Source organism: Castanea sativa, chromosome 10 (genome assembly GCF_040712315.1).
Source record: "Castanea sativa cultivar Marrone di Chiusa Pesio chromosome 10, ASM4071231v1".
Taxonomy (NCBI): domain Eukaryota; kingdom Viridiplantae; phylum Streptophyta; class Magnoliopsida; order Fagales; family Fagaceae; genus Castanea; species Castanea sativa.
The window spans coordinates 26,141,165-26,166,540 of record NC_134022.1 but is presented as its reverse complement, the minus strand read 5'-3'; the positions used below and the strand labels follow the sequence as shown (position 1 = coordinate 26,166,540).

Here is a 25,376-nt window from a genome sequence, read left to right as displayed (position 1 = left end):
CATTGCTAGAAGAAACTCTGAAGGAATCACACATGGATGAAAAATCAGTTAGTGTGATCACAAGCACAGCACCTCCGACTTGGAAAGTGTCTGTTGATGGGGCAGCCAATCAAAGAGGGTCTGGTGTTGGGCTTGTCCTGATATCCCCCGAGGGAATTGTCTTCGAAAAATCTCTGAGATTGGCGTTCTCGGCTACTAATAATGAGGCCGAGTATGAAGCAGTCTTGGTGGGCATGAGCATGGTACATAGGATGGGCAGAAAAGAAGTTCATATGTTCTCGGATTCTCAGTTAGTAGTCGGCCAGGTCACGGGGACCATGGAGGCTAGGGATCCAAGAATGCAAGAGTACTTGGCCCAGGTCAAACGTCAACAAGCTAAATTTGATTCTTTCGTCTTATCTCATGTTTCTAGAAGTGGAAACACTCATGCAGATTCTTTGGCCACATTAGGAACGTCCTCGGCTCAGTATTTGCCCAGGATTATCCTTGTAGAGAATTTGCTAGAGCCAACTCTTACCACTATCAATGCAGCCCATATCCATCTGATAAGGCCTGGACCTAGTTGGATTGACTTGGTGATATCTTTTTTGAAAAACGACATCCTTCCTAAGGACAAGCTTGAAGCAGATAAGATTCGTCGAAAGGCGCCTCGTTTCTGGTTGTCCGAGGATCAAAAACTGTATAAACGATTTTTCTCAGGACCATACTTGTTATGTGTGCACCCTGAATCAACGGAGACGCATCTAGAAGAACTGCATGAAGGGATTTGTGGGAGTCACACTAGGGGGAGGTCCTTAGCCCACAGAGCCTTGACTCAGGGATATTAGTGGCCCAATATGCAGAGGGAAGCTTAGGACTATGCAAGAAAATGCGACCAGTGCCAGAGGTTCGCCTCTAACATTCATCAACCTAGAGGGGTTCTCAATCCTCTCTCCAGTCCTTGGCCTTTCGCGCAATGGGGATTGGACATAGTGGGGCCATTTCCGAGGGCTGCAGGAAACAAAAGATGGCTGCTCGTGGGGACCGACTACTTCACTAAATGGGTCGAGGCTGAGCCCTTAGCAAATATTAGGGACGTCGATTTCAAGAAATTTATCTGGAAAAATATCATTACCAGATTCGGTGTACCACACACACTTATTTCAGATAACGGCGTTCAATTCGACAGCAAGGCTTTTAGGAAATATTGTGGTGATATGGGCATCATAAATAGATACTCCATTCCAGCTTATCCTCAGGAAAATGGGCAAGTTGAGGTCGTTGACAAGGTCATAGTCAGTGGGCTCAAGAAAAGGTTGGACGATGCGAAAGGTAGATGGGTAGAAGAACTGCCACATGTTTTATGGACGTATCGAACTACGCCGCGCAGGTCCACTGGAGAAACTCCATTCTCCATGACTTATGGAGCCGAGGCAGTGATACCTCTTGAATCTGGTTTCCCCACGCTAAGGACGAGTTCTTTTAGTCCAGAAAACAACAATGGCCTCCCGGAGAAAGGCCTGGATTTAGTTGAGGAACGGCGCGAGGCAGTTATGGTCCAAATGGCTTATTATCAACAGAAGCTTAAGCGGAGGTACGACGCCCATGTGAAGCTAAGGCCACTCGCGCCTGGGGACCTCGTACTAAGAAAGGTCGTGGGAACTGCTAGGAACCCAGCTTGGGGTAAGCTAGGACCAAACTGGGAAGGGCCTTATCGCATTGTTTCTGTAGCAGGCATAAGGTCGTATCGGCTAGCTGACCTAGATGAAAAATTGTACAATGCCCATGGAATATAAATAACCTTCGAAGGTATTATTATTAATAAAAGGCGCTTTTGTTGATTAGCAGTTCAAAGTTATGAATACATTAGGGGCTTACAAGTACTGTTCTTAAGTATCAAACAGAAACTTGGTTTTGTATGGTCCTCGGACCACAAACCTTGTGGAAATTGATATCTTATTATTTGTTAAACAGAACCTTAGTTATGCCGGGTCCTTGGGCCTTCTACTATCTAAAGTTATTATTTCTAAGTATCAAACAGAAACTTGGTTTTGTATGGTCCTCGGACCACAAACCTCGTGAAAATTGATATCTTATCATTTGTTAAACAGAACCTTAGTTATGCCGGGTCTTCGAGCCTTCTACTTTGGGAAAATTAACATCTGAAGTTATTATTTCTAAGTATAAAATAGAAACTTGGTTTTGTATGGTCCTCGGACCACAAACCTTGTGAAAATTGATATCTTATCATTTGTTAAACGAAACCTTAGTTATGCCGGGTCCTCGGGCCTTCTACTTTGGGGAAATTAACATCTGAAAAGTATCAAACAGAAACTTGGTTTTGTATGGTCCTCGGACCACAAACCTTGTGGAAATTGATATCTTATCATTTCTTAAACAGAACCTTAGTTATGCCGAGTCCTCGGGTCTTCTACTTTGGGGAAATTAACATCTGAAGTTATTATTCCTAAGTATCAAACAGAAACTTGGTTTTGTATGGTCCTCGGACCACAAACCTTATGGAAATTGATATCTTATCATTTGTTAAACAGAACCTTAGTTATGCCGGGTCATCAGGCCTTTTACTTTGGGGAAATTAACATCTGAAGTTATTATTTCTAAGTATCAAACAGAAACTCAGTTAAGTATGGTCTTCGGACCACACACTTTGTGGAAATTGATGTCTTACCATCTGTTAAATTGAATCTTAAGTTGTACATCTTTAAGTGTTAAGCAAAAATTTTGTAAGGTATGGTCCTCAAACCTTACACTTTACTAAAATTAGTGTCTTAGATTACAAAGTTTAACTACCATGGGAGTTTCCAAATTAAGGCACCGTATACCATCTAAACCAAGTTAGTCTTTGTCAGGTTCTTGAATGTTTTACTTTGTACAGCAAGTATGTGCATGGCTGTTTAAAGTTGTAATTGTTCAACTGTTGAAGTTAGACTTATTTATTTCGTTCTTTCTTTACCTATGTGCCAGTGAGAACTTTCATGGCAAGCATAAAAAGGACAAAGTAAAATAAACACAATTCAGAGGAAAATTGAATAAAGCTGTTTTTCATTAATTATCATGGAAATACATCATTATATGAAAAATTGGAAGTACAGAGAAAAAAAGTCCTAAGCTAGGCCCTAAGCTTTTAGAGGGGGGTCTTGATGGGAAGTACTGCTAGCCTCGGTGCTTTTCAACTCCAACTCAAAGGCAGACAAAACTTGTTTCCCTTTGTCTGTTGTAGTTGTTGGAGGAATGATGGGCTCCACACTCTGGCTTTGTTCCTTCTCGGCACCTCCACACCCATCCTTCTCTTTATTGGAACCTTCAGGTTCTGTAGGATCAGGGATGAGTTCTGGCATCACGGGGGGAAGAGCAGGAGAGGCAACAACAAGAGTCTCTTCTATCTCTTGTATGTCAAAGGGAAGCCAAACGTTCTCGGGCCTCCTCAGCTCAGAAGCTAGAGTAACCCCTGTTGCGTTTAAAGCCTCCCCCTAGACCTGCTGACAATATTCTCAGCACAAGGCCGCGAAAACTTCTGTCAGCTGGTCCTGTGTTGCAGCCACACCCTCCTGATAACTGGCCTGCTTTGCAGCCTCCAGTGAATGTCTGAAGGTGCGAGCTTCCTCCTTCATCCGCGCAAGCTCCTTCTCCAAGTCAGAGCGTTCCCATTGGGCTTGGGAGAGCTCATTATCCCTTTGGTGAAGAAGTTTACGTTGCCCCTCCACCTGGTTCTTCATCGTTCTCAGGCTGGCTTCGGCACCGTCTTTTTTCTCTTTTCAGATCGGCCAGCTGAGAGCTGAGTTTCCCATTTTCTGCTAGGGCCTGGCATAGGAACTTTTTTGTCTCTTGCCATATATCCTGTTCCATTCCAGCTCGCTTCCGAGAATCCTCCACAAACTTCTCGGCAGCGAAAACTTCTTGGATGGCCTATGATAAAGTGTCAGGGGGTTAAACACAGTAAAGTATTTACAAATAACCCTAGATTATCAGTATGAAGTGAAACTTACCAGAGCTAAGTCCCTCTTTAAAGAAAGGAACAACTGAGGCTGACTCATCTTTTCCAAGGCTTCCATATTCTTGGGCAGCAGAAGAGGACGCTCCAATGCATCGGCCAGGTGGAGGGCATGGCCTTGTTGGAACGCCCTGATGTTAGACTGGAGGGTAATTGGTGCTCCATCCAGTCTCAATTTAGGAGACCACATAGCCGGTGCTTGGCGCACCTCGGCCATGTCTCGGATTTTCCCACTTTCAACTGAAAGGGTGCGCCCTTTACCCTTGTCCAGCTTCTGCTGCTGAGCCTGCGATGGCTGCTGTTTCAGCATTTTCTGTTAGTCGCCACCAGCCCCCTCGGCCTCCACCTTCCTTTTCTTCTTAGGCTCTTCAGCGGGAGGCTTGGGGTCGGCTGGAGGAGGGGGTAGTGGCAAGGACGGGGGAGCTTGAGATCCCTTCGCTCCTTTCTTGGCGACTCTCTCGCCTCTTACGGTAAGAAGGCCCTTAAGCACGTCCATATCTTCTTCAATGGAGCTGTCGTCTGGACTTGCAATCACTAGGCTGGCGATCCCAGAGGTCTCGATGGGCTCTTCTTCCTCGTCGGAAAGGACGACAAACTGGCTTCCTCGAGGTCGTTGGACATCCTCAAGCTGAAACTGGTTTATCTCCTCATCCAACGTGTTTGACAAGGACACTTGCTCCTCTGGGACAACAGTTGCCTGAGAATGCGTTGCGAGAGGGACTGCCACGATGCGTTGCGTGTATAAGATGGTGTGGGGGTCGTCGGGAATATCGTGGTCGGCTAGAAAATGTGGTCTGGCTACGTTGATTCTCCTACGCCTCCGGTCACCTGCGACAATCGCGTTCTCTATCTCCAGGAAGTTCGAGGATATAGGGTCGTACCCTAGTATCAAGTGAGTCGCTCTAAGCAGGTCTTCACTCACGAAAACTTCTGAGCGTAGCACTCGGTTTAAGTCAGCGACGTTGCAGTGGCTCAGGCGTGGGCGTACGTGTTGTTTATCCCCAAGAAAAGACACCAAAAACAAACAAACATGGTCAGATTTGTAAAGCATGTTATAAATCAAATTTAAACAGTTTGCAAAGGTAAATGAACATTTCAAGATGTTTAGACGGAGTTATGGGGTGGGGGGTGGGAAGTTAGATCCTAAGAAGTCACACCTGGATCTCCCCATTCGACTGGGCAGTGGGGGTCGTCGTGCCAGTTGCCTGAGGCGATGAGGTAGTCGTCCTTCATGCCTTTATTGGACTTGGGCAGACAGGAAATCAGCCTAACTACACTAGATCGGGATTTAATATAATAGCCTACGCTTGTAAACTTATGGCATTCGTACATAAAGACGACGTCATGTCAGGTAAGGTTTAAGCTCATCTGCTCATTTAGAGCGTCGACGCTTCCTAAGACCCTAAAGACATTGGGTGCGCACTGGTCAAGATACAACCGATGGTTGCGAAAGTATTCCCTGGTTACACTTCTCATAGGGAGGGTCATCCCACCTTCTATGGAGGCAATCATGGGGATAATGACCTCTCCCGTTTTCCTAGACCCACCCACGGCTTCCGCCGGACAGTATCTTAAACCTACGTCATTGGGAATGTGGTATTTGGCCCTAAAACCTTCCATCCCAGCGGTAGTGTCAACTAAACACTTGAATCTACCCATCTATAAGAGATGAAAAGGCGAGTTTTAAGAAGGCAAGTGGCTAAGAAGGGAGCCGAGAATAGAATCCGAGGAGAAAGGAGTAAAGAAAAAATTAGGAACTTACGAGTTTGAAGTTGTGCGAGTTTCCACGGGTTTCTGTAGAGAAAAGGCGAACGGTTGATGTTTTGATGTGATTAGGCTCTGAAGAAATAAATGAAGACGCATGTTTCCAAAGCGTTATGACGTGCGGGAAGCGGCCTAGAAATTGCATCCGTCCTGCCCAAATTTTCAGGGGGCAACAAGGGCCGTTGGATGCTCATCTCACCGTTGAACGTGGGGAACAAGGTGTGACTTACAGTCATAAATGCGCACGTTTTTGAAATTGAAAGCGCCAAATGGCATCTTCTGGAACACGAAACGATCTTCACACGCGTGGTTATTTACAAAACGTGTGGGGAAAGTTCTCGTTGGATCAAAACCCTATTTTTCTCCTCGGATGCTGAAAAATAGAGTTTTGAGGGGCTATTGTGGGGAGTAAAAGGACCCAAGTAGGCATTTGGGCCTTTGGGCTTTAACAAGGAGGGCTAATCCGTCCTTGATTAAAAGTCTGTTAATACTGTAAATCGGCCCATACGCCAAGGGTCCGAGAATACATCCGATGATGATTTTCTCCTCAGATAGACTCGGGAGGACTCGGAGATTCACTAGAAAGATCAAGACAGAGTTCCAGAAAGATTGCTGGTTAAAAGGAGGGATCCCTGCATTCTCTAGATGCACTGGTGTTAGAGAAATATCTTAGAAAAAGGCTGTCACCTCCACATTAAAGATCATTCACCTACCTCCCTAGTCGCATTAATAGGGAAGTGATCCTTGAACAGTACAGCCAAACCTTCTGGTTACTATTTAAACATTTGAAGAAGATGGTGTCAGAGAGGGGGGAAGATTTGGGCAACACGTGGACAAAGCACCAAGAGAAGAAGTATTTAAGGGGAGTAAAGGCCAAAGAAAAATAAGATCGATCAATTACCAAGAAAGAAACTAAGAATTGTAACCTTCAAGAAAGAAAGAAAGAGAAATAATACAAAAACCGTCCTCGGCTGATGTCCGAGGAAGCTTCTTTACAATAAATCTTTCACTATTCGCAAGTATTTTTACACCTTAGCCTATTTGTTAAATTTCCAGTACCCCTAGCTAGATTTCAGATCCACACTCGATAAATCTTATTGTTTAAGGCTCATTGGGCCTGAGCCCACAGCTGTCTTTGGGTCCAGGTGCAATTGTGCGCTTACAAGTACTTTATAATGTCATTTATTCAGAGAAAAGAAAAGGTTAATCAAACAAAAATAATCGGATGGGTGACATATTTTAATTTAGATTTTGCAATTGTATTTATTATTATTATTATTTTTTTTTTAAAAAAATGCACATATAGAATTCTTAAATTTCGGTAATAATTGTATATTTGATAATATGCTTTGGGTAGGTGAAATTGCAATTTTTGTAAAGAAAATAACTTTAATAGATTATCAAAAAAATTATTTTCCTAACTAGTCCAATTAATCATTGTTAAATTTTATTAACTTTTTTTAGTTACATTTTTCAGTGTTTTGGATTTTAGGCTATGTTTGGTTCAGTATAAAATATTTTCCGGGTGTAAAATAATTTCAAGTGAAAATATTTTCCGAAAAGGAAAATAATTTCTAGTGTTTGGTTGCATTTTAAAAATTATATTAGAAAATAATTTCCAGTATTTGGTAACATTTTGAAAATGCAAATTTTCTACTAGTTTCTCACATTTTCTCGATCATTTTCTCAACTTTCAAACAAATTTTATATCAAAATCCACAACACCCACACACCAGCACCCACACCATCACAACAACAACAACAACAACAAAAACAAAAATCAGAGATCAAAGAGAGAAAGATTGAGAGATTGAGGGAAAGAGAGATCGGTCTTCAGCGGCGACGACGATCTTCAGCGACGGCAACGAGAATGAGATGCAAGGATCCGATCTAGATGGCGGCAACGTTGGAGCACGGCCTAAGGTCAGTTGTCAAGATCGAAGCTCAACAGAGGACGGCTGGGGTGCGATCTTAGTGCGAACGAGTAGGTGCGAACAAGCCGATGCTGGAATGCGATCTCGATGGTGCGGCGTGATCTAGGCGGATGTGGGGGCGGCACGATCTAGGCTGACCTTGGCTTGGTTGGAGCGGCCAGAGCTTAGCGTCGGACTGCGTGGGGAGTTGAGGTTGGTGCGTGGGCTGGAGCTGAAGTGAGGTTGGTGAGTGTGTGAGGAGTGAGTAATTCCGAAAAGCATTTGAAGGTAAAATAGGAACGAAAATGATTTTATGGCTTGGCAAGCGTTTTTTCGATCAAACTGAATTTTATTTTCAGTTTGACTTTATTTTCAGGTGGTGCCAAACATGGACCCAGGTGTAAAATATTTTTCGAAAATCATTTACACCCAAAACAAACACAGCCTTAGAGCAGAAAAAATAGGGTTTGAGAAAATTTGTTTAAAACTAAAAGAATAATTTTCAAATTTTATATTTTTTTTATGATTCACAAAATTTTATAAATAAATTTTATTAAAAAATGAATATATTTTCATTAACTTGCCTTTTGAATTTTTGAGAAATATTGTATTGGTTTCATTTTGGTACAACAAAATTTTGTATTTATGATTTATGATTAATGATTATTCTTATAATAAATAAAAATATGATTGTTCAAATTTATATCTATGATTTATGATTTTTTCTATATAAATAAAAATATGATTATGAAATACATTACTTTTTATTAAATTAGTCCAAATTGTAAAAATATAAATTTAATGATACCACCTTAAAAAAATTATAATGTCCTATACGCGAGTTCACGGCTAGTGTTATTTTATTATAATGCATTAATGCAAAATTCTGACATACAATAAAATTGCAGATGAATTCCACTCCAATGCTTTACGTGCCAATAAAAATATGTATATGGATTATAACAAATAACAATCCTCTTTGGTTCATCTAAAGTAATTGGAACTAAACTTGGAATGCTGTAATTGTAGAGCTTAGCAGTTCGCAGTAGGTGAAGAAGGGTAGGTGCCACTTAAATTTATTCATCTAGCATATTGTTTGTTGTCAAACTAATTTAAGCCATTCAGGTAAAGTGGAAGGAAATATCTAAACATGGGGTTTTCTTCTTTTAATATTTGAAATTAAAATTCTGGTTTGGACATTGTTTTGTCACAAATTTTGAACTATTGTGTTTCCTTTTTTTAATTGTAATTGTAATTGTAATCTTACTATCGTTTCCTTTTTCTTCTAATCCAAAATTGACAGGAATTACACAATAATGGATAATTTTCCACCCCCCCCCCCCCCCCCAAAAAAAATTCTTCCATGTCTCAGATTTTTTCATCATTGAACTAATGGATGGTATGCGTGATCCCATTTGAGCCACCTAAATGATGAAAAACGTTGTTGAATTAAAGCGATATTAAACAAAGAATTGATGTATATCTCCACCTATCAAGGATTAGAACTTCTCAAAACTAATATAAAAAATGATAACAAACCTCACTCCCACATCGCTCAAGAAAGAGAAAACACTGTGCTTTATAATAGGCACAAATCGCTTCTTGAATCGCAGAGCCCAGTAGCGTGAGCTTGTAACCTGAGCAGGGGCATAAAGGTGACAGAACTGAGGATGGTCTCGGCAGGTTGGGTCCATGGTTGCTACTAATTGACCTGCCCGCTCCAAGCAGAGGGTTGAACTATGTGATTTGAGCGAAGGTTCTGGGCGTCGCATGGTTTCTAGAGCGGAGGGAATTGCGTGAGGCTGGTTTCACAGAGCAGCGACTACCTCCCGCCCCTGGCAGTGGAAGGATTACGGGTTGCTGCTTTACCTGGATCCATTAAGGCCTGTTGAGTTCATCCTAAATGGACCATCACCTTTTTCTTCTGGGTTTTGCTGTGAATACTCATTTCCTTTGTTATATTTTCTGGGTTTCTGTGAAAATTTAAGATGCCTCCATCTCCTATGAATATATCTCTTTTATAAATGTGTAAACTCAAAAAAAAATATTTACAAGTTAACATTGTAACTTAAAAATGTTGATTAAAAATTAATTATTTTATATTATAAGAAAATTTTATATTTCTAAATTTATAGTATGGTGGTTTCATATCCCACCTTTGAGGAAATTTTGTGTGGGTCTAAATTTGGGTTTGATTAGAAACATTCTTGTTCACTGACAAGTTACAAGCCTTGCCATTTATTTGAAACAGGCAAGGTGCCGCCGGACTGGTCAAAAAAGTGTAGAATGCTTAAAACTGACGCATGTCCTTTTATTGGGATTATGGATAACTAAAGACAAACTTATCTTTCAAAACAAACAAACACACAACTCCAATCTAGTAAAATATAAATAGATAACACCGAGAGATGGATCACAATTGGCTGTTTCAGTTGCCGCTCAGTCCATGTCTTTTACAAAGCAACAATCAAATAACTCGAATGCTCTACGGTTTCATATTTATCAAAATCAAGTAATGACGGTATTTTCCATTCCGGTGCTCAATTCGGTACAAGTACACCTCTGTTTCGTCTCACTTCAAATACCGGATCATTTCGATTAGTACCGACCATTTCGGCCAATTCCAGCTGAAAAATACATTTCGGCCCAAAATAGAATCTTCAAAAAAAAAAAAAAAAAAAAAGCAGCTCCTGCCCCCATGGACACTGATCATTCACCATTACCAACATTAGTCGACCAAGCACTTTGGGCAGATCCTTTAGCATAAATCGGAGAGTCGGAGACCATCTTTTTTAATCTCTCTAGCTGCTGAATTTTTTTTCTTTTTTGAGGGTTATGTGATATGAGACTAAAGAGGCTAGGGTTTTGGAGTATTATAATATGTTTGCACTCTCTCTAGACGGTTGGATGACATTAAGGAACATCCCACGGCTGAAATTTTGTTTAGGGCTTATTCCTTTTTTTTTTTATGGTAGTTTGGGCTCATTAGCATTGGGTGAATTGGGCTCTTGTGTGCTCAATCCGGTACAGGTACACCTTTGTTTTGTCTCGCTTCAGATACCAGATCATTCCGGCTTGTACCGACCATTCCAGCCAATTTCAACTGAAAAATACATTTCAGCCCGAAATAGAATCTTCTAAAGAGAGAATAATAATAATAATAATAAAATATAAAAAAAAAAAAAAAAGCTCCAGCCCCCATGGACACCAATCATTCACCATAACCAACGTTAGTCGACCAAGCACTTTGGCCAAATCACTTTAGCATAAATCAGAGTCGGAGACCATCTTTGTTTATCTCTCTAGTTGCTGATTTTTTTCTTTTTTTCTTTTTTGAGGAAAAGCAATTGAAACACGTTTGTTATGTGATATGAGACTAAAGAGGCTAGGGTTTTGGAGTATTATATTATGTTTGCACTCTCTCTAGACGGTTGGATGACATTAAGGAACATCCCACGGCTGAAATTTTGTTTAGGGCTTGTTCCATTTCTTTTCTTTTTTTATGGTAGTTGGGCTCATTAGCACAGGGTGAATTGGGCTCTTGTGTGCTGAACCACCAACCAACCCACAATTTTAATCTTATCAAAAAAAAATTAACCTCCCAAAAATTAACATTCAAGGTAAAGATTAAAAAGTTAAAGGCTTTGTAGTTGAATTGACACCTCCTCATGTACAAAGTGTTTGGGAGTTCAAAGGAAAAAAGGTTCGAGCTGTGGGGTTAGCAGCATGTTGTAATTATCTCTCGAAAAAAAAGTAAAGATTTAAAAAAAAAAAAAAAAAAAAAAAAGACAAAACTAAGGAGAGAAAAAAAAAATGTTCTTTTGATTAAGGATACTTTGAAAAGACATGCGTAGGGCTTGGGTTATTGTATGAGTAAAAATTAAAATAAGATTTTTTGATTGGTGCAATAACTAAACAATTAAATGCATATATAAATATTATGAGGTTCTTAAAATATTAGCGATAACTCTGAAACAGTACGCTAATATTAACTGGTACCAAAATATTTCGTTTTCTTGACCAAACTGAAACACCCTCCAGTACGGTATTGACTCATTTGATCAAAATACATTAATTGACCTACTACTATAAAAAACAATACCCACCGGCCCTTGGCAAAGAAATTGTTTTTGAGGTAGAACTGACATGAGCAATTCTGAATTGAATAAAAATTGCTTATCAGTTTCCACTTAATTATCTAGGCAACATCTGCTACCCACAGATCAAGTAATTCCAAAATGTGTTGATTGCACCAATCAAAGATAAATTAGACTAATCTCATATTAAAACTATTCAAACATCATGTTTTAGTATTACCATATATAAAAGTATTCACAATTATCGAGATGATAAGTTATTATTAATATGTAAAATAAATAGAAACTTATCAATTTAATAATTGTGAAAAATGTGTTAGGTTGGGGCATCAACCGTGATTAAAACTCTATCCAAAAGTCAATAGTGGGGTTGGGCAAGCAACATGGAAGCTCCCAAACTTCTTTAAATTTTCCTCTTATATAGTGACAAGTTTTAGTAAAATATATGGATGGTCCCTGGTATATTATTGCACATATAGCAGCCCTATATTGCTTTATTTAATACGCCCAAATTTATAATCCAATTCCTTGCTACACCCCTGTTGCTGATCCAGTGCGTGGTTGGCATACTTCGATATATTCTCCTACACTTTTTGTCTATATCAGTTAAGAATCAATTGGTTTTGCTCCTGTTTCTTGGTTACCAATAATTAATTGGTCTAGTTGTAGTCCAGACTGAGCTTTCAAGTTGAGTTCCGAGTGTGACAGGATGCAAACTCTCTTATCAAGTTATAATCATTTTAAGAAGTCAAACTGGAACAAGATCAGTTGGACAAATACCCTCAACTGAAGCCTCCACCAAAAAAAAAAAAAAAAACCCTGCTCATTTTCGAGTGAGGCACCAACTCAAACCCAAAAAAAGGAACATCCAACCCACATTATTACATTATCAGCCCCACATAGAGATTAGAGAGTGGACAAATCGATGGAAAAGAAAGAGCACACAACCATAACTACAAATGGCATTAAGATGCACGTCGCGTCAATAGGGACAGGTCCAGTGATCCTCTTCATCCATGGCTTCCCTGAACTATGGTACTCATGGCGCCACCAGCTTCTATCCCTCTCTTCCCTTGGCTACCGTTGCATCGCCCGACCTTCGTGGATATGGTGACACTGATGCTCCCCCCTCCGCCGCCTCCTACACCGTGTTACACATCGTCGGTGACCTTGTTGGCCTTATTGACCATCTGGGTATCGACCAAGTCTTCTTGGTTGGCCATGACTGGGGAGCTATGGTAGCCTGGAATTTTTGCTTGTTCAGGCCTGACCGAATCAAAGCACTGGTCAACATGAGTGTGGTGTGGTTTCCTAGGAACCCGGCTTTAAATCCTGTAGAGGTATCCAGGGCTTCGCTTGGTGATGATTACTACATTTGCAGGTTTCAGGTAATTCACTTTTCTTTTTTTGATAATTTTGGTTGTTCAGGTCTCAGTCATTTGTGATTAAAAAGGAATAACAAAGATAGATCTCATTCACTGGCGGCGCCACATATAGGTCAGGGTGGTCCCAGGACCACCCTGACCTGAATTCTTCTTCTTCTTTTTTTTTTTCTTTTTTTTTTTTAATATATATATAATAAAAAATATTTATTTATCTACCTTTAAAAAAAATTAGAAACACCGTCAAAAAAAATTAGGAACACTTTCAAAAAATTTTTATGCCAATAAAATTAAATTTTGGTAGATTATTTGTTACATTTTGGCTGGTACTAGTTTTTAGAAGAAAAAAAGAAAAACTCTTAAACTGACAAACTCGTCAGCATAACATGTCATTACTTGCGTCGAATGTCTAAAAAACAAATCCAGCTATTGCAAAGGTCGCCCTTTCTTCTTCTTCCTTTTCGTCTTTTCTTTGCTTCGTCTCAGACGTTCTGCTAGTCTACCTCTTCTTTCTTTTTTTACTCTAGTTTTTGCTTTGTCAAGTTTTTTCTTTAGTTTGTTTTTTAGACTTTTAACTTGCTAACCCCACCCACGTGACAAAACTCAAAAAGCTAACAAAATATTCTTTCAAACTTATTTATTGAGTCTTGCCTCTTCCCAATATGATATACATATATACACTCTTATTGTACTATTTTTTGTTGTTGTTTTTCATTATTTAATTTCATATTTATGTTTTAATATTCTAAAACAGTAATTGTTATGTAATAACTAAATGATTTAAGTGTCAAAAAAGAAAAACTAAATGATTTGTTTTATTTGAGGTTTATTTATTTAGATCAATAATTTTATGATGTATAAGAAAATATAAATATATATTATTTTTAATTTTTTTTAAAAATCCCGAAACACCCTGAAACGGTACGTCGAAATAGATCTGTACTGAAATATTCCGTTCCACTAAACAAACCGAAACATGGTCCAAAATGGTATTCATAACATTGCTTTCAAGCAAAAAGAAAAAGCTAAAAAAAATTCGAACTTAAATCTAAAAAAGAAAAAATTGTAACAAAGAATCTGATGAAAAAAAAATTGTAACAGAGCAAGCCCACCGAAGAACACCCTGATAAATAATCCTGGAGCCGCCACTGATCTCATTGGACCATTATGAGATGCTTACATCCACAACTAACAAAGCAACAATCAAATGCCTCGAAAGCTCTACGATTTCATATATTTATCAAAATACACTTGTTGATCTACTACTGTATAAAAAGATACCACCGGCCCTTAGCAAAGAAATTGTTTCTAAGGGAGAACTGAAATGGGCAATTCTGAATTTAAAGAAAATTGCTTATTAGAGTCCACTCAATTATCTAGGCAACATCAGCTACCCACAGATCAAGTAATTCCAAAAATGCGTTGATAGCATGACTCAAAAGATAATTTAGAATAATCTCAGATTAAAACTATTCCAGAATCATGTTTTTAGAACCACTATACTTAAAAAGTACCCAATAAAATTTTCAAATTCAAATGATTTCAATTCTAAAAAGAAAGGATATCCATATGAAAAAAGGGAAAGGCAAAAGAAAACTCTAGAGATAACTGATCCATAGAGAGGATGAAAAAGACATAAAAAGGGAATTACCACAATTGCAACACCATTCGAACAGATTTGGTTAGTAAAATTGTGTTTAGGCACGTTTTTAGCAACTCAAACTCTGAAGCCCCTGCTGTCCTTTTTCCTCTAGCCCTCTCAAATTTCCTTTGGCACGTAAATTGGGTTTTGTGTGGCTGTGTGGCACACCAGGAGCAGGTCCAAAGTGCTTCACAGCCTCACGCTTCTTTTGACCTCCGAGGAGAACCTGCATCATATAACATTGATCATGTTCCAAACAATCCCTCACATAACCAAAAAGGAACTGTAAAAAGAAGTAATGCCTTGAATTTAATGGATGGAATCCGTGAGAGTGTAAGTTAATTTTGATAAGCATATCCATTATATTTGTTTAAGATTGGACTAATGAAGTTTTATGGGCTTCCCGTAGAACCCACCCAACTTTTTATCCAAAGACAAGTTCACAAATTTTGGAGAGACCCATCATGTCCTTCCTCGATCCTTTTTCTTTCTGTTTAAACTTGCCTAACAATACAATAAACACAAAAATAAAAGTGTACTCCAGAATAGAAATATTTTTCAGCCTTCGACTGCAGATTAGAGATGTTTAGAATTGTCACCGAAAAAGAGATCCCTGTGCAGCCCATTGCATACAATAATATTATAGTTTGAATTCAGTTTAAAGTTCAAAAATTATTAAGAGTTAATTTGATACTTGTGTTTAAATAATAATTTTTAATTTTTTTTAAAATATGTATAAGTAAAAAAGTGTGTAAAAATACATATAGTGTTATTTAAAAACTGAAAACATATGTTTAAACTAACTTACCACACACAGGACCTAAACTTGCACAGCGATCTTACGTGCACAGATTCCCACCATCCAGCTGTCAGACATTTAGAAGAAACCAAGAATTGCAAATGAAAAAAAATAAATAAGTAACTGCATCTTTCATGTTTCTGTCCAAACATTCCTCAAAAGAACCTACAGCAACTACACGCGGAACAAAGTTTTTTTTTTAAAATAGTAAGTCTCCGTTTGATTGTATCACTTAGATACATATTTTCAATTTTTAAACATTACACATATTTTTATACATTTTTTCACTCACACATATTTCTACACATATTTTTAAATGAGATAGATTCAAGTTATACTTGGTGTAACCTTTTTTACACCGTAAATTTTTATAAGATCTAATGGTTGAAAAAAAAAATCCTTAAATGCTATTCCCCTCATTACCTAATTAATACTACAATTTTTTTCTCTCTCTCCTTATTAAATTCTTTCCATACCTTTTTTTTTATTCCCTTTTTCTTTCTATCCGTAGAGCATAATATCATTTTGGTGTTGGCAAAAACTTCAGTACAAATCTATTTGCAAGAAATTCAAATGGTACTAGATAAGTTAAGAGACATAATAAGTACAAATCTATTTGCAAGAAATTCAAATGATCTAATCATGGCTATCCCTGAACTTGATTTTTTTTTTTTTTTTTTTGAGAAATTGTTAGGAATTCAGATACTAAATAGTACTTGCTCCTTTAAAATTTTATTTTGTGCTTTTCATTAATTTGCTTTATCCAAACAAACATGCTCTCAGTTAACATGTTGAAGAAGAAGAAATTGGAACTGCAGGTTGCTAGGTCTGTCAAACATAGAAAAGCTTCTGATGGTGTTGCCAAGGAGTCCAACCATGAAGAATCATCCAGTGAGGACGATAGTGATGATGATTTTGCAGTTGATTGGAGAGCCCAACACTTGTGAATGTGCTTAGCAGATGTTTTGGTATCTACGAGAGTATGATCTTAAAATGTTATAACCAGAAAATGTGATGTCTCGTCTGACCCAAACTGGAACCCACCATATCAATCTTTTCTTTAGATTTTAAGCTAAAAAAAAAAAAAAAAACCAAGCCTCTAAACAATAATAAACAAGGAATCATAATAGCCACAACATTGTAAACAAGTAAATCCTTAACAACGAAACCACTTCTAAGTTCTATCGTTAACTAGTAGGAAAAAATAATAAAAAAATGGAATCCAACTTGTTGGAGAAAATAATAAAAAATTGACACCTACTTGAAACTAACTTCTCCATAGTACTTTCTCAAAAAAAAAAAAAAAAAAATCTCCATAGCATCAGGTAGCTGCACTAATTTTCAAATTGAGTAGAAACGTATGAGGAATTGTAAAGAAAAAGTTTCTAAAAAAAAAAAAAAAAAAAAGAAAAGAATTTCAAAGAAAAAGGAAAGAATGAATTAATAAAGAGAGAGACAAGAGAAATATTTAATGAGGAGAGAGATAATGTGGAAACTATTAATTAGGTAAGTATTTAATGATACAATAGATAAATATGTCTTCTTTTTTAACTGTTTGATCTTTGGAAAATCTATGGCTTAAAAAAAGTGTAAGTATTGTGGAATTACTCCAAGTGTAACTTGAACCCATCTCTTTTTAAATACATATTTTTAGTTTTTAAGCATGTACCAAACACTCCCTAAATATTTTAACACACTTGTGCAACAAGTGAAAGGTAAATTCTTCAACTAAGATGCATGGATTGGAGACACAACAACACAACAATACTTGAAACATTAGGACAGGGTGGGGATACGCACAATTAATTCATTGATAATATATATATATATATATATATATATATATATATATAAAGTATATTTTATGTTTATTTTGAATTTTTTAAAGAAATTACTTTTAAAATCTTAAGAATATAACTAAATCCAAGGGAAATTTTTTATAATAAATAAAAATAATAATATTTTTCCTTCTGTCACATTAAGGACAAGCATGCAGGATTGTTCCTAACATGTCAAACACAAGTAATACTTGTATCACATAAAATGGTACAATTTGTGTTACAAATTGCCCACATGGCAAGGTGTGAGTGATAAAGAAGTGATAATAGGCCCATATGAAGAGACACGTCTCTATCACTCACAACTCGCCATATGAGCGAGTTGTGACATAAATTGTGCTATTTTATGTGATACTAACATTACTCATCAAACATAGACCCAGTTTTGGAGTGCTTTGGCTTTTTATTTCTTCAACGCAGAAATTTGTAGAACTTGCAGACATCCCTGAAAATCAGAATTGTGAAGATACAAAACTTCATTTGGTACCCTACCAATATTGAATGAATCCTTATATAGGCAGCATGGGCATCTCCAAGGACAATCCATACATACACATGAATACATAAGAAATGTTGCAAACATTTCTAGAGCCAGGGGTAGAGCCAGGATTTGGGGGGGGAGGGGGGGGGGGAATTTTTCTACTAATATATTAGTCTTGAGTTAAGAAAAACCATCATACACATGCGTAAACGCATATACACAAATATAAATATTAATATTTTTTTGATACTAGAGTAGGTCATAATTTATAAATATACTGTATATAAAATTAACAACTTTCACACACACACACATATATATACATATATATATTCATAAGATAATTTTTTAAGGGAACTTATCATTTTTTAAACTCCAATACTATACAAAAGTTGTTGTCTAATTTGATATTAAACATGTACAAAAAAAGAATTAAAGAAAACAAAAACTACCTTGTCTCAATAACTACTAGACCCATTGACAAATTCTATTAGCTATTAAGAACATCATTGAATTAACTCAAACATTTGAAGGGACCAACTTTTATTTTTTTAGGTAAATATTTAAAGTTTATAATTTTTTCAAATTTTGGGGCCATAGCCCCCCACCCCCTCTCCCCGGGCAGTGGGCGCCCTAAGCCTTGCTATAGCTCCGCTCCTGTCTAGAGCTATAACATTAATTGCTTGGTTTATTGGTTTCTATTGGGGTGGCTCACTGTAAATGACAGGTTATCACTGGTGAGAAGCATCACTGCTAGAGGAGCACCAGGGTGCAAGTAAGGTGTTCAAATAATAACATGACACTAATGCCCTTGCTAACCTGGTTCTTTTTTTTTTTGTTTCTCTTTTTTTTATTGAGCACTGATCACCCTCTTTTTTTACTCATTTTAGTTTTAAATAAGAAGCTCATCTCTTGTGCTTTGATTGATTTGTGCCCCTTGGTTGACATCCCCTAGGCAACTTTACTCTTTTTCTATTTTTTAATATCTAGGCAACTTTACGATAAACCAATCATAGCAGCCCTATGTCATTTAATACGCCCAAATTTGTGATCCAATTCCTTACTGCACCTTTAGCCCAAAAAAGAAAAAGTCACACTAATGCCTTTGAGCAATTGTTAATCACCTATTTTTAAAAAATTTTGACACCATTCGTATAAGGAAAGAAAAAATTAATTACTTTTTCTTCTTATTTGGTAAATTTTTTTTAAATAAATTATTAACCATTATCCTAAGAACACTCATTAGTATTTTTCATAAAAAAAAGACAAAAATTAGATACAGTACCTTATATATATTATATGAAAAATGTCAACGAATACCCTTAGGGCATTGGTTAATAATCCATTTAAAGAAAATTTTAATGAAAAAAGTAAATAAAACAATTAATGTTTTAACAACTTTTTTTATTTCCCATAAAAATAATATTAAAACTTTCTTAAAATGTATTATTAATTAATATTTTAAAGACATTCGTTAGCATGGCCCTAAAACTTTCTTCACCTATATTTTAACCCCCTGTAATAATTAAAAACTTCCAACAGCCTTAAACACCTATCTTTATGTTTCTTTTTTGTTTTTTATTTTGTCTTTCCTAGTTGTCAATAAATATCAACCTTTTGAGGGCGTTTGGAATGCGCGTTTGCGTGTCCACATTCACGTTTTTTTCTTTTTCTTTTTTTTTACTTAGCCGCATGTTTTGACTTTTCAACAGTGAACAGTACACGAATGCACTATTCACAGGTCCTACAAATTTCACTTTTCAGCCACTTTTTTATTAAAAATTAGTCTCATGGCACTATTCACATATTTAAAAATTATTTTGCTACAATGTTTTCAGTTTTCAATTTTCAGTTTTAGCAAAATAAGTTTTATCTAAATGGACCCTTTAACTCTCCAACTTTCTCAATCCAGAACTGAAAGGAACCAAGTTTTTTTTTTTTTTTTTTTTTTTTTTTTGAAGGGAAAAGAACCAAGTTGGCTTCAGTAAAGTGAAACAAAGAATACGAAAGGCTAGGGGTAAGAAGAAGATGGTAGGGAATGAATATTGCCACCATAAAAACCTACCACCGCCGACATGGTTCCACAACTAGAACTTCACTCTAAACCCCAAGCCATCGGTGCAAGCTCCTCTCTAGCAGCCAAGACCAAAACCCACCGGCTACTAAAACCAAAAAAATCAAAAAACAAAGAACAAAGCATGAAAACCATGGAAATCAGTTTTGGTTTCGCTGGGTTTAGATTGCATTTATTTCTTATTGGTTTTGATTTTGGAGATTTGGATTTCCAAGGAGGTCATGGAAGAGAGAGAAAAGAACTAGCCTTTTTTTTTAATGGCTTTTGAGGATGATGATGATACAGATATAGGATATAGGATATAATATTAATAAAATTTTGAAATAATAACATTTTTTTTTTTTTGGTGAATATATGGATCAAGATCTCTTAAGCAATTCTTAGCAGAAGAAAAATCTAGTCATTCTCTATTGTCGAACTTAGAAAAAATTTAAAGCCGTTTATTAAAGTTTTTAACTATAACAAGTGGCTACAATATAAATAAAAAACTTAAAGAACAGTAAATAAGTAACTGTATATAAATTTTACCCATAAAGATTCAACTTTATCTAATGCATTAATACACGCTAGATTAGAATACAGACTGTCCAATCCGGATCCCAGCATATTCTAGCAACTTACGCATTTTTAATGCATTGGCATTATTATTTGGTCTTATAATCTCCACATCCCAACGTGTTCGATTCAATTTATGCATTTATAATGCATCGGCATTATTATATTGTCTTATCATCTTTTTAAAAAGTCAAACAGGAACCAGATCAGTTAGATAAATAGCCTTAACCAAAAACAAAAACAAAAAAAAATAGCCTGAACTGAAGCCTCCAAAAAAACCATGCACCTTCTCATTTTCAGGTGAGGCACCAACTCAAAGCAAAAAAAAAAAGAAAAAGGAACACCCAACCTACCCTATCAGCCTCACATAGAGATTAGAGGGTGGACAATCGATGGAAAAGATAGAACACACAACCATAACCACAAATGGCATTAACATGCACGTCGCGTCAATAGGGACAGGTCCAGTGATTCTCTTCCTCCATGGCTTCCCTGAACTTTGGTACTCATGGCGCCACCAGCTTCTCTCCCTCTCTTCCCATGGCTACCGTTGCATTGCCCCTGACCTCCGTGGATATGGTGACACTGATGCTCCTCCCTCCGCCGCCTCCTACACCGTGTTACACATCGTCGGTGACCTTGTTGGCCTTATTGACCATCTGGGTATCGACCAGGTCTTCTTGGTTGGCCATGACTGGGGAGCTATAGTAGCCTGGAATTTCTGCTTGTTCAGGCCTGACCGAATCAAAGCACTGGTTAACATGAGTGTGGTGTGGTTTCCTAGGAACCCGGCTATAAATCCTGTGGAGGAATCAAGGGCTATGCTTGGCGATGATTACTACGTTTACAGGTTTCAGGTAATTCACTTTTACTTTCTCATTGATGCAGCAGTTACTTTGTCGAAGTGGAGGAGGGGATTGAAGGATTTCTCTTCCTCATTTTGGGAAATCTTAGATCCGTGGTGAATGAGATTTGGCGAAACTTTCAGATCTGTGGGTTGAATAAAATTTGGGGAGGAGAGAGGCAACATGAGAAGAGTGGAGGAAGGTATTTTGGTTTGAACTTTGAACTGTTTGTTGCAGAGAGATTATTGGAAGAGAAAGTGACGAGGAATTGTCAAATTGGATTCTGATGGAGTGGGACAATAATGGCTAAAAGAAGTAATGTCATAAAAGTCAAATAGCCGGTGACTATTTTTTTTTATTGGGTCCTTAACCAGGAAAATTTTTATGAAAATTAAAAAACTTGTCAAAATTTTTTTAACGAAATTTAATTGTATGTGCGCATGGAACTATTTTTGAAGTTTTACATTCAACAAACATTTATATACGTGAAGTAATCACCTTGCCAAAGATGTGTAGTGGAGCAACTCATTATTAAATTGTTGATGTTAGTGGGAGATGTGATCTGTGGGGTGGGTTCTTTTTTTCTTTTTTCTATTTTTTCTTTTCCTTTTTTTGGGTAGAACTTAGAAAGTCTAGTATGTTTGATGCTCTGTTTTAACAATGAGTAAACATTCGGTCAGGCTGTGGCATAAAACCATTGTTTTACGCCAGCCAGTAAGAGGCTGCCACGTCATCTTTTTTTTTTTTTTTTGGGTCCTTCATTCAATTCACTCCCTCACTCTCTCTGAACTCTCTCAAGGTCCCTCACTCTCTCTAAACTCTCTCTCTATTTCTCAGTCTCACAGCTCAGACAGAAGCTTGCCCGAACCTCCACCACACCACACACCGAGTTCGCCGGAGTTCGCCGGAGCTGTGTGTGGCGAAATTAAAAGTGGCTTTTCTTTTTATCTTGGATGGACATAAACACCAAAATTTATAGCCAAAGGGGAAATTGAAAAGCAAATCATATCCTAGTTTAATCTCACAGAACAAAGACAACCCACACAACCACCATCATCCAACCACCCAACCACCATCATCAAGCCACACAACAATCTAGCCACCATCCCATTCAACCAAGCTACCATCAATGAAATTCAAATACCCATTCAAAAATCCAAAGATCCAATCACTATCATCAAGCCACACAACAAAAATTCAAAGATCCAAAACAAAAACAAACCAAACTCATTCTCTCTGTAACCCCAAAAAACCAACAACCATGTCTCCCACTCATTCTCTCCCCCTCCTTCTCCTCATTTCCCTTCTTCTCATCTCAACCTCAACTAGCTCCTCTGACTCGGACCGAGTTTCGGAGCTCCAATCTCGATCCAAATCGGGCATTATCCACCTCGACGACCACTCCGTCTCTTGCTACCTTACCTCCACGAAAACCCCAAGACCCTACTACCTCCTCATCTTCTTCGACGCCACCCAGCTCCGAATCGGACCAGGGCAATTTCTCGCGACTCGCCGAGTCAATGGCCGATTTCGTCCAAGCCAAGACCAAGCTCGCCGTCGGTCTGATTCACTGGCCTCCGTTCCTCTCCACCAGGCAACTGGGCTTCATCGTGGTTGCGACCCTGATTTGGATCCCCTTCGTGATCAAGAAGATCATCAAAGGCGAGACCTTGCTTCACGATCCGAAGCTCATGCTCCCCGGCTTGGTTTTCATTTACTTCTTCAGCTCCACGACAAGTCGGATTGAGAAGCTTGAGTCAGAGACTGAGATACAGAGAGAGAGAGTTCAGAGAGAGTGAGGGACTTTGAGAGAGTTCAGAGAGAGTGAGGGAGTGAATTGAATGAGAGAGAGAAAAAAAATTAAAATAAATGACGTGGCAGTCTCTTATTGGCTGGCGTAAAACAATGGTTTTACGCCACAGCCTGACCGAATGTTTACTCTTTAAGAATATTTGTAAACATACATAGTAGATTACTTTTAGTATTTAAATAATATAAGTTGTGCTTAAAATTATTAACATTAATAATATTATAACAAAATTATTAACATTATCAAAGTTAAATATACATAACTAATTGGTAACGCATTATATTTTTATAATTTAAAAATTATTAATTAAATTATATATGATATTATCAGTTCAATGCCGGTCAGACTATAAAATTGGTAACTACTTTTTTTACCGATTCTTTGATCATACCGGTTTTTAAAATCGTATATAAAAATACACTTTTGCAGTTCTAAAAGTCTTGGCTTTCTTTGATATTTACTATGCTTAATAAAAATGGTCAAAACTCTGTTAAAAGAATGGTTTAATATCGATTTAATCTTAATCATCACACTAGAAAATTCATATGCTGTCTGAGAATATTGGTTAATTGAATTTTTTTTTTGCTTTTTGGTTAATAGTTTAATAAATTCATCATTTCTAAGGGATTAAAATTTTGATACAATTGATAATTTATCTCAAAATTATAATTGAATTGTGTATTTTCCCTCGTAATTATCTTTATTTGCCTGTCTTTAAATTATATTAAAAGTATACTAATCATGAGTCATTGCCATGATTCTCAGATCTTCTTTTTTTTTTTTCAGTTCTCTATACGTAACTCATCTTGATTCTTTCATGAAGTTATTTAATTCACTCTTGCAGGAACCTGGAGAGGCCGAAAAGGATTTCGCTCGCATAGATACTGCACTACTATTTAAGAATCTTCTTTCAAGTAACGATCCAAATCCTCCATGCATTCCTAAAGAAACTGGATTCAGTGGTCTATTAAAAACTCCAGAGACCTTGCCCTCTTGGTTGTCAGAAGAAAATATTAACTATTATGCCAACATATTTAACAAGACAGGCTTCACTGGAGGACTGAATTATTATCGAGCTATGAAGCTGTATGTTTCATGCTTCTTTTTTGTTTGATTTTGAAAGCAGTATATTATGTACAGTATATATGGGTAGTAAATAAGTCATATGAGTAAGACTTTTTATCTCCACTGACTTTTGAACAAAACCAAAAAAATTTCTTGGCAACAATTTTGATATTGAGATTAGCATCTACGAGAGAATCTATTTTCTTGAAACAATGAAAACATTTACAATTTTCTCTTCTTGTAGATCCTGGGAGCTCACAGGACCATGGACTGGACAGCAGATCAAAGTGCCTGTAAAGTTCATTGTGGGCGACCTGGACCTCACGTATAGCATCCCAGGTGTGAAGGAATATATTCACAGTGGCGGTTTCAAGAAATTGGTGCCAAATTTGCAAGATGCAGTTGTAATTGAAGGAGCAGCCCACTTTATCAATCAAGAAAGGCCAGAGGAGGTCAATGCACACATCCATGAATTTATCAAGAAGTTCTAATTGTCATTAGCCATATTAATTAGCACGCTAAATTCTTGTATGTTTCTATGTGCACTGATACTTTACCTTGCTTAGGCGTGCTAATTATGTGCCTGATTGATATTAGTCTTCTTAGAGTTTGGGCCTCATCATGTGCTAATTATGTATCTGTTTACTTCTGGCTTGAAAATTAAATAAGCATGTAATTATTGCAGAGTCAATAACATCTTCTTCACATGGTGAGATCCATGTTTAATGTGATTTAATAAAAGAATGCAATTAAATATCTTTATCTCGAAAACTGTAAAATTCTAGAAGACTCTAAATAGAACTGAAATTCTTATTGATGAAAAGTAATTGAATAGAGAAGAATGAAAAATATACAAGGCCACTACTTCTATATATACATGAAGCAATCAATCTAAACTCTATAACTAATTCCCTAATTTGATGGAAGAAAACTATTATGAAACTAATCCCAAGCTAATAGTACACGTGCTAATTACAATAACTAACTTCCAGCTGGCATGTACAACTGCCTTCATTGCTCCAAGTCAATGTATAAAGTCTTGATGATTAGGCACTGCTTCTATTGTTTCTAACACCTCATCACTTGCCATCACAATTTTTGTAGTGTTCACTTGATAATC

General features: G+C 37.2%; 2 protein-coding genes across 2 annotated transcripts; both read left to right on the top strand.

The window, feature by feature from the left end:
• Positions 1-12,781: 12,781 nt before the first annotated feature.
• Positions 12,782-16,535, top strand: LOC142612305 (epoxide hydrolase 3-like). The gene is made up of 2 exons (XM_075784415.1): positions 12,782-13,153; positions 16,407-16,535. The coding sequence occupies exons 1-2, from the start codon at positions 12,782-12,784 to the stop codon at positions 16,533-16,535; spliced, it is 501 nt and encodes a 166-aa protein (XP_075640530.1).
• Positions 16,536-20,796: 4,261 nt separating this feature from the next.
• Positions 20,797-25,027, top strand: LOC142612894 (epoxide hydrolase 3-like). Its single transcript, XM_075785069.1, has 3 exons — positions 20,797-21,393; positions 24,036-24,277; positions 24,501-25,027. Exons 1-3 carry the CDS (start codon positions 20,929-20,931, stop codon positions 24,745-24,747), a joined length of 954 nt encoding a protein of 317 aa, XP_075641184.1. The 5' UTR covers positions 20,797-20,928; the 3' UTR covers positions 24,748-25,027.
• The last annotated feature ends 349 nt before the right edge of the window (positions 25,028-25,376 follow it).

Bases quoted from the DNA above. Each gene is read 5' to 3' on its own strand.
- LOC142612894 (XM_075785069.1), top strand. From the start codon at position 20,929: ATGGAAAAGATAGAACACACAACCATAACCACAAATGGCATTAACATG. The intron at 21,394-24,035 runs GTAATTCACTTT...TCACTCTTGCAG, and splicing joins ACTACGTTTACAGGTTTCAG to GAACCTGGAGAGGCCGAAAA. The intron at 24,278-24,500 runs GTATGTTTCATG...CTCTTCTTGTAG, and splicing joins TATTATCGAGCTATGAAGCT to ATCCTGGGAGCTCACAGGAC.
- LOC142612305 (XM_075784415.1), top strand. From the start codon at position 12,782: ATGGCTTCCCTGAACTATGGTACTCATGGCGCCACCAGCTTCTATCCC. The intron at 13,154-16,406 runs GTAATTCACTTT...TTGGAACTGCAG, and splicing joins ACTACATTTGCAGGTTTCAG to GTTGCTAGGTCTGTCAAACA.